The 16,360-nt window shown below is 32.9% G+C and overlaps 1 protein-coding gene across 2 annotated transcripts; it reads left to right on the top strand.

Moving 5' to 3' along the window:
• Positions 1-725: 725 nt before the first annotated feature.
• Positions 726-15,713, top strand: LOC134690343 (uncharacterized). 2 transcript variants are annotated; one of them, XM_063550309.1, is made up of 9 exons: positions 726-922; positions 5,676-5,801; positions 6,224-6,302; positions 7,104-7,285; positions 8,140-8,283; positions 12,303-12,822; positions 13,569-13,712; positions 13,970-14,215; positions 15,316-15,713. In XM_063550309.1, the coding sequence occupies exons 1-9, from the start codon at positions 920-922 to the stop codon at positions 15,351-15,353; spliced, it is 1,482 nt and encodes a 493-aa protein (XP_063406379.1). In that variant the 5' UTR covers positions 726-919; the 3' UTR covers positions 15,354-15,713. The 2 variants fall into 2 exon arrangements, with proteins under 2 accessions (XP_063406379.1, XP_063406380.1); XM_063550310.1 differs by lacking the exons at positions 5,676-5,801; positions 6,224-6,302 and having other exon boundaries at positions 760-922.
• The last annotated feature ends 647 nt before the right edge of the window (positions 15,714-16,360 follow it).

Below are 16,360 nucleotides of genomic sequence, written 5' to 3'. Positions count from 1 at the left end.
TTGATTCTATTTACTGACCAACGATTATCTTTTTTAAATTTTAAGATTTTAATTGTTTGATATTACGCTATTATTGTTTGAAAGCTTAAAACAAGCTAGTCTACTGGAAGTTTGGGTCATTAACGATAAGGATCATTTGTGCTAATAGGTCACATATACTTTAACACCTGTTAACATATTAAGTATATTAACCTTTTACAATGTCTTCGCAAACATATTCGACATATGATACTCTCAATTTATAAATCGAATATAAACACGCAGTGGTGTGTGAAATTTATTCGAAAGCCACGAACAGTGGAGTACAGTACAAGTCAGATAATCTTGCTTGTTTCTTCCAGATCTAAATACTACATGTACATGTAGTTCGCCCTATCATTTCGATGCTAGTATAATATATAAACTTTTCGCTTCAAGGGTGTTGAACCCATACAAACTCGAAAAAATTTACAAATTCACTCAAACTAGCGTAAATTACGGAATATAATATATAGAATTAATTTATTAATAAAAAAAATCGGAGGAAGGTGGAAACAAAAGGGTTTCCATCTAGCAGGATTGCTAAACACTATGTTATAGTTTAAAAATTAAATATCGTTACACAAAGAAAAGTTCGTTTTGTTGTTGTTGTTGTTTTTTTGTTTTTGTTTTTATCCCAAAGCCATTCGGATGCGCTCTTTTAATGCTATTATATTTTATTAAGTATTTATAAACGCTGGAAATAAGTTAACTCTCTAGACTTTAGCTAACAATCTATATGATCATCAAACAGATTACGAACTACACATGTATTTTGTATTAAAGTCGTGTGATATATTTGATATATAGATATATAAATTGCCTTATACAGGATAAAGAAATGTCTTAATTAAGGAATTTTGAAGAGCACACACTCATATATACGATATATGTGATTGAAATGGTAAGAATTAATAATCGATATATAAATAGTCAAGACGTATAATTTCGACACAGCCTCCAAATTCACTATAAACTTCTTTTGTGTAAAACATAGCCATAGAAGAGGTCTGTAGTTCTGTGAAGCTAATGACGATATGGCACAGCAGAGGGACTATTAAAATATTTCTTAAATTATCATCTGTAAACAAATATATATTTATAGGTTAATATACACGTTGTCCAGCCTATAATTTGACCTTTAAATTTCATTGATTTGTTTATCTTTTGTATATTGATCTTTATACAAACCATTCACTTTTTTGATCTATTACACACATACTATTGTGAAAATTCATTAATCTGGGTGGATTTGAGTTATTTTAACCATGTTTTCTTTCACACATTGACTGCAGTCAGCATACGATTACATGTACCTCTCAGTGCTGGATCCAGGACTTTTCCTAGGGAGGAGAGGCGCTGACTGACCGAAAGGAAGGGGGGGGGGGGGGGCTCCTGTCATGCTTCAATGATTCCCTATATAATCAACCAAATGTTTCCCACGAAAGCCACACCCCCCCCCTTTTTGGATCCGCCTATGCTTCATGATAGTCAGCGCTACTATACATGTACTCGCACTCATACCACATATTATTATATCTATTTAACATTATAGTAGTGTTATATTATTATATATATAAATGTTGAGTTACTGTATGCAAGTTCTTCTTTGGTTTCTGTCAATTAGATAATGCTGCCTTTAGATCTCGGAAATTGACTGAGGGTTAAATTCGGCTGCTACATGTACATGTAACATCTAAAAAATGTATTATATAAGGTATATTATGAATTAGGACGATTTCCATTGTTATATGAGCGAAATTTAACGATGCTCTTATTATGGTCTAGTAATTAGTTGCAAAATAAAATAAATGTAAAAACTCGACAACTGGTAATTAAAACAGTTTTATATGATCTTGGTATGAATAATTATTATGACAACTAATGGGTACTTTGTTTGGATAGTTCATGTTTACAAAACAACGGATATATAATCAAGGTTGAAAACTCAAATTTGGAAAAGTCGATGAAAGAGAAATGAAATCGAAAATAATAAAAAAAAAATTAAAAAAATACTAGAAGTTGATACCAAGCCGTTCTCGTAGATATCATGCAGTCATTGTTAATTGACATGAAGACCTTGTGGTCACCCTTAAGCGTCGGATTTGATAAGAAAATAAATATTATTCGTAGTAGTTTTATGAATTTTATTACATGCCATACATATACAATATCCGGGCTGACTTTGAATCAGTCCCTATTGACTCTTCAATTGCTGGACAAGCTCGAGAAGTTAAAGAGTACTGACACGAAACACGGAAAATAAGTAAGGGGAAGCTCAAAGCTCGCTCATTAAACCAAACACGAGAAAACGAGTTTTCAACGTCAAAACACGGAAACACGTGAAATAAATAGACCGAAAACGTTGCACGCAAATAATTCCGGCGTCATATATTGGCGTATAGACCGGCGTGCACCAAACGTACAGAGGAAATTGACAAAGTCGGTATACGCTAGTTGCACGCCAGAGGAACGGTAAGCAATCGTTAAAAGCGCGCTGCACAAGTTTAAGGTACGTTGAAATACAAAGGTATACGCTTGGTGAACGCTACAACTCTTTGCAGCTACAACTTTACGCAGCATACACATTTTCATCCAACTTAAGCGTGTGTCTAGCGTATACCTGCATGTACGCTACACGCACGTTATGCATACACTACAAGCGCATTTAACGCGCTACAGATAAGTTTCAAACACGTTTGAGGCACGTTGTTCAATGTATACGTTTCAAGATCGTTCGAATTTAACTAAAGCGTATGCGGGTGTGTTTGTAACAAACACCCCATAATAGAACGTCCAAGTTCTTTCGTAGCGTGCATTCCATCTACATTAGACAAACGCCAGGCATACGCAAACATACGTTTCTTGAACGCCCAATAGAGGTTTCTCAACATCTTACGAACGGACGAAACTCTACGAAAGTATCGTTATGGAGCAGTAATTTTGTTATAATAAAATCCATAATAAATGTCTACTGATACTGCAGTGTGTTAAAAGACAACAGTTAACAACTTAATATCCTTTTTGCAACCTTGCATTCTATTGTTGTCATTAAACATCCGTTTTCCAATTTATTTTCTGTTGTTGACTGTTTCGTTTTCTTACGTTTAGTTCCGTTTGCTAACATGTCGTATATATGCGTTCGATTTATCTCCCTTATCCATTTAAAAAGGTTTTTTTTTATAATGTCCTTGATAAAAAATTCAACACATCTAGTTTGCAATTTGTTGATCGATTGTTTGGTGTTTAACGTTCAGTGGAAAATATTCCATTCATTTCATTGCGAAATTAGCGTTTGGTAAAGGATTGATAAGTAATCGAGATAACACAACTTTAATATATTTCATATATCCACACGTCCCTTTTATGGGTCCAATCGATTTGAGTTACTATGAGTTTCATTATTTCGTATCGGAGAGTATCTTGAATAGATAAGTCGTAACATAGCTTTTTTTATTTCTAATATTTATTGGGAATCAGTTAAAGAAATTCAAAGGTGCACTCGATCTATCCTTAGAAATAGAGTTTTGTGTGTTCTTGTTGAAAGTATGAGTGCTACAGTACTAACAGAACTGGTAGTCACATAGTTATCAAAATATATTATATTTTTATATATTACACCCCTAACTAAAAAGAATAATTAGAAATATGAAAAATAGAGGACATATGCACAGTATGCAATTGAAGCTTAACGGAAACAATAAACAAGAAAAAAATGTATATACTCATAATTATACTATAGAGGAAACATACACACATAGAATAAGAAAGGCCATGATAATAAAAAAAAAACAATATATAAGTTAAAATATGTATTTCAATATTTTCCTTTATTTTTCTTGTTAGGTCTGCCAATTTATAACAATATATCAATAAGAAGAGATTATCTGGATTTTAGTGGTTGGGGCAAAGAATTTATCCCGGGACTTATTGGGATGTTTTCTTTTCAAATTTAAATCGAAAGGCGTTCACTCCTAGATTTATTTTACCTCGTGTCCACGAAAGAATTTCTACCGTTAATCAGCTTCTAGCTAAAATAAAAAGAAATCCTATCTCTTTCGATCCATATACAATCTGTATTTACCTTTTTCACATATACATGTACTAAATCGTGATGATGTCATCATGTTTATTTGAATTTCTTGTACCATTACTGTCATTTGATTAAATATTCTTCACTTAGATTAATAGATCAATAAGACTTTAAACTGTGTTGTTTGAACAGTAAATTGTATATTATATACTATATAATATCAAATAAATGTAATCAGTATTTCATTCAAAATGGTTTAAAAAAATCAAGCAGGCATATTTTACACGTAAAAGACATTTCAAAGGGAAGAAGAGCACAGCCGATAATCCAAAATTATAAGATAAATTACTGCTCCCTCTTTTCTCGTTACGGCAAGTTACGTCAAGTAAGGGCGATTTTCGTTCGTTCGTAAGATGTTGAGAAACCTCTAATAGAACGTTCAAGACATAACAGAGACGCGTCTCAAATACGTAGCGTGCATTCCATCTACGTTAGACAAACGCCAGGCATACGCCAACATACGTTTCTTGAACGTCCGATAAACGCTTATGTACGCTTCTCGTACACCAAATACACGCTTAAAGCTCGTGGTGCACACATTACATATATGATTGACAGGTTCACTGCATCCAAAATTACTAGCGTATTGGTAGTCTAAGCGTACATGATTTTTTAACACGCCCGGCGAACCTCGGAGCTATACGCTCATGTCTGACGCCAGTATAACCCTTTAATTTAATGTATTTCTCTAGAAATCTATATGAAAGGATCAATTAAAATACTTGTATACTCGATCTTGTAAAACTTCTGTTGACTTTCTCAGATGACCGATTAAGATAATTATCGTATAGTTTTATTGCGTTGTTTAGTTGCTGTCAAATCAATTGTGTTGCTAGATATAGGAAGATGTGGTATGCGTGCCAGTGAGACATTGAACTCTCCATCCAAATAACAATTTAAAAAGATAAACCATTATTGGTCAACGTACGGCCTTCAACACGAAGCCTTGACTCACACCGAAGAACAAGCTGCAAAGGGCCCCAACATTACTAGTGTAAAACCATTCAAACGGGAAAACAAACGGTCTAATCTATATAAATAAAATGTCTTGTTAACATGTCCCCACATCAAATATGTATTTACATTTATGCCATTGAGGTTTGAGGGTATGGTGGGTGGTAGGGTTAATATTTATAATGTTCTTAAAATTTTAGCCAGCTGCATCTGAGCCTCCCAAAACTTGGCTACTGACCTAGTACACAATCTTATTTAGGATCCAGCTGGTTTATTATCTCGCTGATTTGAAGACTCATTCTTGGCCTTCGGCTGTTTTCTGCTTTCTGATCGGGTTGTTGTCTCTTTGGCATAATCTTCATTTCCATGCAATTTGACGTGCAAAAAATCTTTACATTAACCATACGTGTAGCTCTAGAGGGGGATGGTCCCTTTGTCTCCCCTAAATCAGGCACTTGAAATATTGTACCCATGCAACCAAGTATTATGCATTTTTGAAAATTGGTTAAAAAGCAAATAAATGAATTTACACCATCAATTTTAACACATTCTTTAGGTTTTAGTACATTATGATGATGATTTGAAATATAAGTTTAATGTTTTATTGCAGGCAGCTAAAGTGGAGAAAACAGAGCTCTTATACAAGTTTGTATTGATCGGAGATATTGGTACAGGGAAAACCAGCATCAAATCACGCTATACTCATAACTTATTCTCTGAACAATACAAAGCTACTGTATCCATATAATGACATAAATGTTGGTCGATTTGTTCTCTGAGGTCGGTTGGTTGTCTCTTTGACTCATTGGGATAGTAGTCTCTTTTCAAATGTCAAAAGCTTGAACTCACTTAAATGATAATTTTCTGTTAGTTTTGCCTTTTATTTCATCGTTCTTAATAGCTTAGTCGAAATTTTCACAATTTGATCTAACTCGTGAAACTATCTGAAACAAAACCGTAGTAAAAATATCTCACTTTACATCATTGTCATTCGGTTAAATGATAGACATTACATTTAGGAGTGAATCTCCTTCACTCTTCTGTATTATATCTGAAAAATCACCGGTAGGAGTAATTCTAAACGTCATCAGTAAATCTGATTAATACCGATACCACATGTATAATATGATTCATTGCTTTCCCTAACTGTCAACATAGATAGGTGTAGATTTTGCATTAAAGGTAATAGATTGGGATGATGGTACAATCGTAAAGTTGCAGTTATGGGAGATTGCAGGTATGTGATTGATATATTAGTATAATTCGGTGTTGTGTATGATTGCATTTCCTTTTTAAATGCGTATGATACTGACCAAAATACGGTACAACTATATGTAGTGCTGTGCATAGATTTTACATTTTCAAGAAAATTGTTCAAATGTATGATATAAAATATCTAAAATGTTAGTATTTTTAAAGGGTGCAATTAAAACTACTGAGCTTTACTCTCCATGACATACTGCAATAAACATGTACCTTAAGATTTTTTGTCAAAAGAAATACGGATTCTAAAAATTCAAAGTTTTGTAAATAGTATATTGATTAGATTAGTCTATTTTTCTGACCATGATCAATGATAAATCATGTCAACACAGGAATAGCCATAACCTAAATATAAACTTTAACTTTTTAGTAAAGGATAGATGGTTAAACATCTGAAGTTGTATATATACAATAGAAATTGATAATAATTAGCAAGTATCAAATAATTAGTGAAAACAGGAGAGAAAAACGTAATCAGCTTGATCAAAGAAAATTACAAACATCATCATGCTAAAAAAAACAATGAGAATATGTTAGATCCACAACACTACAGCGAAAACTAAAGACTGAGCAACATGAATATCATGTGCTCTGGTAGGTTAGGTATCAATCATAATTATCCTATTCTACATATGGCTTCCCTCAAGTTGCACATGGAAGCACAAATCCGGTATAAAAGTTGTCAAGACTGCAATATTCTGTAAAGGGGTATTTCACGAAAGCTTTTTCTTTTAAAAACAATTGAAATATATACATTTTTGGGCTCTACTTGTAGGTCAAGAACGATTCGGTAACATGACTCGTGTTTATTATAACGGAGCTAGTGGATGTTTTATAGTGTATGATGTAACAAAACCATCAACATTTGAAGCCGTCATGAAATGGAAAGCAGATCTAGACAGTAAAGTCACACTATCAGATTCAACACCTTTACCATGTGTTTTACTGGCAAATAAAGTAAGCATCTACAAAAATGTGGTATTAGATGCAAATCCAGGATTAGAGAAAAAAAGGGGGGACTGGCAAGCCAAACTTTGAATGCATACTAGTAATCAGTCTGTATTCATCATATATATGAAGGTTCACAAAAGGGGTGGGGTATATCTACATCTGGGTAGATAATATACTCCACCAGCTTTTAAATGTTTGATAAGCAACATGTAGCAACTATATATAGCTAGCATTCACAAACATATTGTTAGCGTTGTAATATTATACATGTACGTGTAGGTCGGTCTCCAGTTGAATTTGTTTCGATATTTTAATCATTTGATTAGTTTAATTTTATTACATTGAAAATGGGCTTTTAATAATAAAAGTCATGCACAATGCGCATTTGTGAATTGTTGTGTTGCTTGGTCACTTGTTATATATTATATTATATTTGAATTCCTTGATTAGTTATTTTATAAGTATTACGCTTTCAAAGTGAATAAACACATTGAGTCCTTACTTTATGTTCAAACTTGTTCAAGACTTCAGCTATGCCTTGGATTAAACAAAACCCTGTCTGTCTTCTAAAACTCCATAAAGATCAAAATTAGAATCATGCAACCATGGTGGAAATATAATTTTATTTACTTATTATTTTTTTCTTTCAAACTGCCATCAATATACATTAAAAGGTATATTTGTTTTTAACCAGCCTTTAACTTGTGCTTTTCTATGAAGCAGGCATCTGATACAAACAATTTAAAAAGCTATCAATGTATTAGTATGTAGAACATCGCCCTTTCCCAGTTTTCAGCCTCATACAATAAGTTTTTTTTATTTTCCAGACATTAACCTTATATTATATATCTATTTGTCAGTGTGATCAAGCCAAGGAAGGACCGGTAAACAACGTCTCTCAGATGGATGATTTCTGTAAAGAAAATGGTTTTGTTGGATGGTTCGAGACGTCTGCGAAAGAAAATATAAATATAGATGAAGCAGCTAAATGCCTTGTTACGAAGGTATTCATATTTTAAAATATGCCATGTTCCACTGGGCCTCAGTGTCCTGTAAAGATGTATACTGCTTACTACTGTACCACTAGCTACACTAAGATTGTGAGTTTTAATCCGCCAGATCTCCATCTTCAATTGACTAGGATTGGCAATTTTTCTACTGAAGGTCGGTGGTTTTTTCTTGGAAATCTGTCTTCCTCCACCATGCAATTAAAACGTACCGCCATAAACTAGCATAATACAAGACAAGACAAGACAATATTTTATTTGAGTCTCACCTCTTCTAAAACATTTACATAATATTACAATTTACATATTACAATATAAAACAAGAGCCACTCTAAAAAGAGTTATGAGAGACTATAAAAAATGGTATATACATTTACATATATAACATCTTTATGCCTTATATATCATGTACTGTAGTACGCCGCTAGATTAAAACTGACGTGGAAAGGTAACACGTGCCACCGAAAGCTCTTTTTTTGAGAGCCCAGGTGGTCGTGTGGTCTAGCGGGACGGCTGCAGTACAGGCGATTTGGTGTCACGATATCACAGTAGCATGGGTTCGAATCCCGGCGAGGGAAGAACCAAAAATTTGCGAAAGCAAATTTACAGATCTAACATTGTTGGGTTGATGTTTAGACGAGTTGCATTTACATATATATATACATACATAAAACATAAAACAAATTAAAAGTATACAAATGTTAAGAATAACATAAAACAGTTTAAAAGTAAACAAATGTTAAGAATATAATAAACATTTTCTTTTCAGTAAAATATCATAGAAGATTTTGGCAGTGTAAAAATAAACATTTTCATCACTAAATAAAAATACAAATTTATCATCATCTGACATACTATTAAAATCATGACAAAAAGAATTAGCATGACTAAACAACACAGCACGAAAATCTGCATATAGTGGACATTTCAAAATTACATGTTTCTCATCTTCTATGGTTTCATTACAACTAAAACATATGAATAATACATGAAGTGTTGAAGCTGCAGTAAACACCAATCAATCAAGTTGTTTTTATTATAAATTTTGTAAGCTTCACATTATAGTTAATGAGCACTATATTTACTTATCTGTCCATCAAGCGGAATTCACACAGTGCAGACTATCATGGATCCCGTTTGAGATCAGACATCGCTCGTATACCTTCGTTACAGATTAACTCGGGTCAGAATTGGTTCGGACAGGTCGGAAAAGCAACTCGACAAATTGTGTATGTCCCGTAACATTCGGAAACTCAGCAGATTTTGTTTAGTCGGATTACTATCGTGACTAGGTAATGAAATATTCTGCTATATCGGATCAAAGTCGCAAGGTCAACATGCCCGACAGACTTCACGAGACCTCGACCTCATTTTATGGATCAGTGAACAAGATTAAGTTTTGGTGGTCAAGTACATATCTCAGATACTATCAGTTATACTATTAGGTCTAGTATATATGGAAGGACTAAGGTGTACATGTCCAACTTGCAGGTGTCTTCTGACCTTGGCCGCATTTAATGGTTCAGTGGTTACAGTTAAGTTGTTGTGATATAGTCTGTTTTTCTTATACTGTATACAATAGGTCTACTATATATTGTGTATGGAATGATTAGAAGGTGTAAATATCTAGCTGGCAGGTGTCATCTGACTTTGACCTCATTTTCATGGTTCAGTGGTCACAGTTAGGTTTTTGAGTTTTTTTTCTAAAATCATAGTCATTCCTTAAATATTCAAAAATATTATATTTTGCGTGCCGGTTTTTAATTGTTCATTGTTTCACACCTGAAGCATATCGATTAGTAAATCAATACTTATTCACACCTGATATAATCGAGAATCGCATTTTCTACCTGGTTTCCTTTGTGGTATGACTGTAGGTTTTCAAGATTCTTAATAAGCACATGTCTGCATTATAATGTCCTCAATTATCATATGTATGAAACTTGAGTGTTGTAATTAGTGAAAGTATTAAATTTGGAGAAGTCAAATTGTATGCACATTATAGAGTTTTAGGGGTTTGTTTTGCTATGAAGATGCTACCTAATTCATCCTGACTTTTTACAACAAAGCTCATCTGGTCATTTTTACGACGTAGTCGGAATAGTTTCGGTTTGTGCCCTTTGAACTTAAGGACGCTTAACTATGGCAACAGAATACGCATGCTCAAAAATCCTTTCTGTGATTGGACAAAATGCTGTCATGGTGGGTGATTTGGTTGTGTTTGAAAAAACGTCTCGTTAATTATATCGTGATGGAAAGCAAGTGAAAAACTATAAATATATGAACTAGATCTTACAAAGATTTATATTTTTATTGAAATATTTTTTTCTCCAATAGCTCTTTGCATCCATGACAGCTGTATATTCGAGACAATTATATAATTTTTAATGTAAACTTTGTTGTACGAACGTACATAACTTTTTGAACGCACTTATGCATGTGAGATTTCCGCGGGGTTTTGGTAAATGTAAAAAGAAAGACACGAGGACCTTTGTCAATGTGCTTCTGAAGGTTATCGAAATGATAGTTTTAAACATAAAATTATACTCAAAATTAAACACGTCGGATATCTTTTTTAAAGATAGTTCTTGTTTATCATATGTAATCGGAAGATGAGGCCAAACGTTGAAAAGTTAAATTGCCAGTGGAATTCTTTCATTTTTTAGTCATATGTAGATTCTTACTGTTTAATCCTGACTTTTTACAAAGTACATGTATATCAAATATAATCCCTCTGAAGTATTTAACAAGTGGGGTTAAGTAGAGAAAACGAGGCTTTGGCAGATTAAAAATTAAACGATTAACAAATTATATTAAAACCATAAGTGATCACAGCAATAATGTAACAAAATAGAGTTAATTGCAATTAACTTCAATTATATGAAATTTCGTAGCCCAGTGCTATTGTGAAAATTGAATGGAATAAAATAATTACAATTGATATTTACTGTTGAATACTGGAACTATGTCACGGGTAAGGTCTTTATTAAAATATTTATTACAGCTTATAAAACATAAATTGGTTGTTTAGAAGAAGTTAATAAATCCAAACACCTTCTAAATCGTTTTCATGTTCACACACTGACATGCTTCTTCTTCTTTTTCGGTAAGTAATTGTTAATTGATCTTATTTGCATTCTTTTCTCTTCGATAATCGAAGCACATTTTTGTCACTCACTTTTGACACGTTAGCTCATACTGTAGATACATTAATTTTCGTGGGCACCAATTTTCGTGGTTGAAGGAAAGCTTGCAAGTTCGTGAACATCTAATTTCGTGGTTTTGCCGAAGACTTTATACAAGTCTTTAGAAAATTTGTCATTCATTGAGAATTTAATTTCGTGGTTCACCTGTGACTTTACTTTAAACATATTTTATTTCAAAAAATCATGTACATGACATACACATAAAAATATAGTGATACAATATTACATACGGATTCGGAAACAAGGTTTCCCTTATATTAATCCGTCTCCCTGTAGAAAACATATAAAGGGAAATAACTGCAAATAAAAGAGTTGATTTTTTTCGGCAGTTATCTGTGACTATGAGACGAAGAACAGCCACTAAAGCACTGTTCCTTCGCATTTAGTCTTGTAATTTAAGCGCTGACACTGACAGGTCAAAATGAATAAACATGTATTGTATTCTTCTTTGATAAAAATAATGCATATAATTATTGTATAAGATGAAGAAATACAAAATAAAGAATTATAACAAAAGTCTAGTTGCAAGAGTAAGAAGTAATGTTGTGTAAATAAGTAATGCACCACAATCCTTCGTTGATACCCAGTCAACAAGTAGCAGGTGCATTAAATTCCAGTTCCTGTCGACTAGGATTGTCGATTTTACAGCCGAAAGTCGATTGTTTTCTCAGGATACTCCCGCTCCCGTCCCTTATAAAATTGAGCGCCACTAATCTAAATAATCTCACTCAGTTACCTTTAAGATAAAACATGTGTTTCTTTGTTATTTTTAGCTTTTAAATTATAATAGTCATTTTTGTTTTTGTATAGTTAAAACCAGCACCATCCCATGACAGTTCCATAAATGAATCTAGTAAAAGGGGAGAAAGCTTATTAAATGACATTAATTCAAGATTAGAAATACGACGAAAGAGCATAGACTTAGATGGTGTAGACCCTCTTGAAAAAGAAGCTTTTGAACAGACAGTTATATACGCAGCTAAAACAGCTTTACGGGTTATCAAATCCGCAAGACTTGAAAGGTCGGATTCATGTGATAATGTTTCTGTAAAATCTGAAAATAAATCGGACGAAGACGATTATTGTGAAATCATCGATGCTAACCGATATACAAAAAGAAATTCCAAAGAAAAATGTGTAACAAATTATAAAGAACAATCGAGTAGACCCACAAGTAAAAATAGGACACCAAGAAGGAGACAAAGCTCAGTTCATGAAGTACAAATATACAATAAAATGGCCGAAAAGAAGAAGAGTATTCGAAGAAAAGAATCTTATGTGCTGTTACCTGTAAAGGATGTAAAAGGTCTCACCCAACAGCAAATTGACGGTAGGTACATAAACTATTAATTAAATTAACAGTTGTAAATATTTGACGTTTAAGATGTGTGTTTTAAAAAGCATTGAAAGACCTCAACGAACATATTTTCAATTCTGCATAATTATCTATATGACCCATTTGGAAAGGTTGTCTTTTATTTCAAATTTTGCAAAAACAAAACATTTTTCATATTCCAAGGCGAAGATCAGTTTGGCTTTAAAAAGTATGACAAGACAATGGCCTAAATGAGAAACAACGCTGGGGTCCCCTGTTTTCCAATGTATAATAAGTGTAAACTTCATAGCCAGACATTACATTTGCATGATATAATGGATGGAAATTGAATGCGTGGGCGGATCGAACTAACCCAGAATAATAGGGGAGGTTCTTATAATATGCCTCCATTCAAAGATATTGATTGTCGATAAAAAAAAAAGAGGGTTCTTACCGGCGAAACCCCCCTCCCTTTTCTCTTTTTCGCCCGCTACTGAATATTTTTGGGTTCAACTGAGATATATATTTTTTTTTGTCTGTTATACAAACCAAATGCATGAGGTCTTGCTTATTATTTATTTAGTTTGGAAGCTTGTGTTTTTGGAACAAACATTGTTTAAGCGGTAAAACTTTTTTTCATATTTTTCTGTAACCATGGAGTCTTTAAAATTTGAGAAACTACCTCCCAGTTTTAAAAAAAAAACACCCAGCTCTCGACTCCTTCAGTTATTTGACTTGAAATATGTATTAATTACTTTTAGAAATAAAAAAATCATTCAACGACCTGGATGTTAATAAGGATGGGAGAGTATCGAGAAGAGAGCTAATTCTCGGAGCTTATCGACTTGGGATGAATCCCACGGACGCTGAGGTGGATGAAATGTTTCTGTCATCTGATAAAAACAGTACGTATAAATTCAGTTTATTTTACAAACAGGAACTTTTGTTTTGATTTTGTTTTGTTGGCCTGGATTGAAAAGTCCGGCAAACAAAAATAAATTGCACTGTATATATTCAACAATTTACAAACTTGAAGTAATACTGACTATTTAAAAAATGCTCACACTAGTAGGAAATAGGATATAGCAACTTATTTAGATCTAGAAAATATATAATATCCCTTTAGGTTCCATTTTTCAAATTTTAATTTGTTATTTTTAAGATGATGGATTTATAGACTTTAATGAGTATGTAGAAATGATGAGAAAGAATTACGTCACAATTGATATAGAACGTGAGCGAATGAAAGCTGCCTTTTGTTTATTGGACAATGATGGTGATGGTTTCCTAACCAAACAAGAACTTATCTCGGCTCTGTGTACAAAACAGTCTGGGATAACAGTAGAAGACATTGACGAAATATTACATGATGCTGACATGGATGGAAATGATCAGATTGATTTTAATGGTAATATTTCTTATAAATAAAAATAAATAAAAAGGATATGTGGTATGCTTGTCAATGGAACAAAAGGATCCAGTGACCGAGGTTTTAGTTCCACAAACCTGTTAAAACTAAGATTGCAAGTTCGACCTCGGCTCGTGGCAAGTTCGTTTATCGCCAATCTAAATCGACTAAGACTGCAATGTTGTTTCTAATCGAAGGTCGATGGTTCTATCCCTGTTGGCACAAAAAAACCAAAAGGCCCGAAAGTAGCATTACACACGAATCAATCAGTCACACCGTATAGTCAGCTATAAATTAGGTCAGGATGTATAAAACTCAATTGTATAAAATATAGTTTTAAAGAAATAGAATGGATAATTAGTAAACGAAAAGGGGAGGGGGGAGTCATAACCATCAATAAAATGACAAAACGACAGAAAAATACAACGACTTAAATTACAAAATAGACATCGAACCGGCAATACATGATAACATTCATTGTCAAACTAGACCATTTGCTTAATGCATGTCAAAGTGAAACCGTGTTTAATGTCCTGTGCCAACTAAACAAAATTTATTTAATTGTTCAATGCAGAAAACGTGAGTCGAGTTTGAACTTTAAATTAGCCAATTGATGCTTATCAAACAAAACCACAGGCTTGAATTAACATTTTCAGTACAATTGTGAAGTTGTTGTTTTTTTGTTTTTTTCGGCCGAGGTCCAATTTCATGTTTGACTGCATATTTGACATAGTGCATTAATTTTGATTATAAATATTGTTAGATTTTCGGATTTGATACTATAGTAACTTCACGCATGGAATGAAAGTAATAAAGCAGTTTAATTTATTCAAATACCGTTTGCATTATTAATCCTTTTGTTATTAGAAAAAAATAAGTAGATTAATATTCTCTATATATAGCGTTGATATGCTTAAAATAAATGATATGTTCTGCTTAATAGTATTTAACAGGGGATCAAGCCTTAAAAGGCATTAGACTCGATATTGACAGACAAAATCTTACAAGATTTTATTTTGTTAAGTTCTGACTAAATCTAGTCTAATAGTAATATACAGGAATTATTTATAATTTCATGCTTTTAATCTTGTTTTTTTCAGAATTTGTAGATTCGACGATATGCGCAAAGTTATTCTGAATGTAAAGACAAAGTTGGCAACATAATACTCTTAACATTTGTTTGTTGATAGATGGCATGGGAGAATTGTCTTAATTATAGGAAAGAGAGAGAGAGAGAGAGCGAGAGGGAGACGGGGGCATTGTATAGATCGTGAATGAAAGGAAGATTAGTGACACATATGTATACATGTATGACTTAACTAAAATGTAGGATTGTTTAATGAAATCAAAAACTTGCATTTACAAATTAATGGTGGACAGACTGATATATTTATTAACTTGTACATATACTGAATCTTATGTGTATGGAGGTCCTACATACATTTGTATGTGTATATTTTCTACATGTTTGATCATTTTTTGCAAATGTGCTCGTTTAATATTAAATGTTATTGGTTAATTAACATAATCAACTATATCATGTATATTACTAATATTATTTAAAACTAATTATTTAAAGTATCCGTCCACTCAGCTGTGAGGTAGTTTTGAAATAAAAAGTTTAGTTTTGTGTACGAAACCAAATACTTTATTAAACCAATTATCGGTCAAAAAGGGTTCTGTTTAAAATTGTTTTTACACTTAGTCTAGTCATTTTGTGATTCTCTGTTACTTGCTGTTCGGTGTTTATCGAAGACTCGGTGTTGAAGGCCGTAATTTGACCTACAATTGTTTTCATTTTAGTTCTGTTATCTCATTGGGACTCATACCACAGCTTCTTATTTCTATGCTACATTCTTTTGGAATTTTAACCACAGATGAAGAACTGAATCTTCTCCTTTACTGTACTGCATGGATATAAATAGTTATCAAAGGTACCAGGATTATAATTTAGTACACCAGACGCACGTTTCGTCTACATATATAAGACTCATCAGTGACGCTCATATCAAAATATTTATAAAGCCAAACAATTACAAAGTTGAAGAGCATTGAGGATTCAAAATTCCAAAACGTTGTGCCAAATACGACTAAAACGTGTCCTAACTTGCAATGTTATATTGCTGGATCTTTCAAGTGTTGAAC

This window comes from Mytilus trossulus, chromosome 11, assembly GCF_036588685.1.
Source record: "Mytilus trossulus isolate FHL-02 chromosome 11, PNRI_Mtr1.1.1.hap1, whole genome shotgun sequence".
Taxonomy (NCBI): domain Eukaryota; kingdom Metazoa; phylum Mollusca; class Bivalvia; order Mytilida; family Mytilidae; genus Mytilus; species Mytilus trossulus.
This window is presented reverse-complemented; position numbering and strand designations above follow the sequence as displayed.

What these genes read in the sequence shown, in the direction of transcription:
- LOC134690343 (XM_063550309.1), top strand. An exon ending in GCAGTTATGGGAGATTGCAG is followed by an intron (nt 6,303 to 7,103) that starts GTATGTGATTGA and finishes CTCTACTTGTAG; the next exon opens with GTCAAGAACGATTCGGTAAC. An exon ending in CACCCAACAGCAAATTGACG is followed by an intron (nt 12,823 to 13,568) that starts GTAGGTACATAA and finishes AATTACTTTTAG; the next exon opens with AAATAAAAAAATCATTCAAC.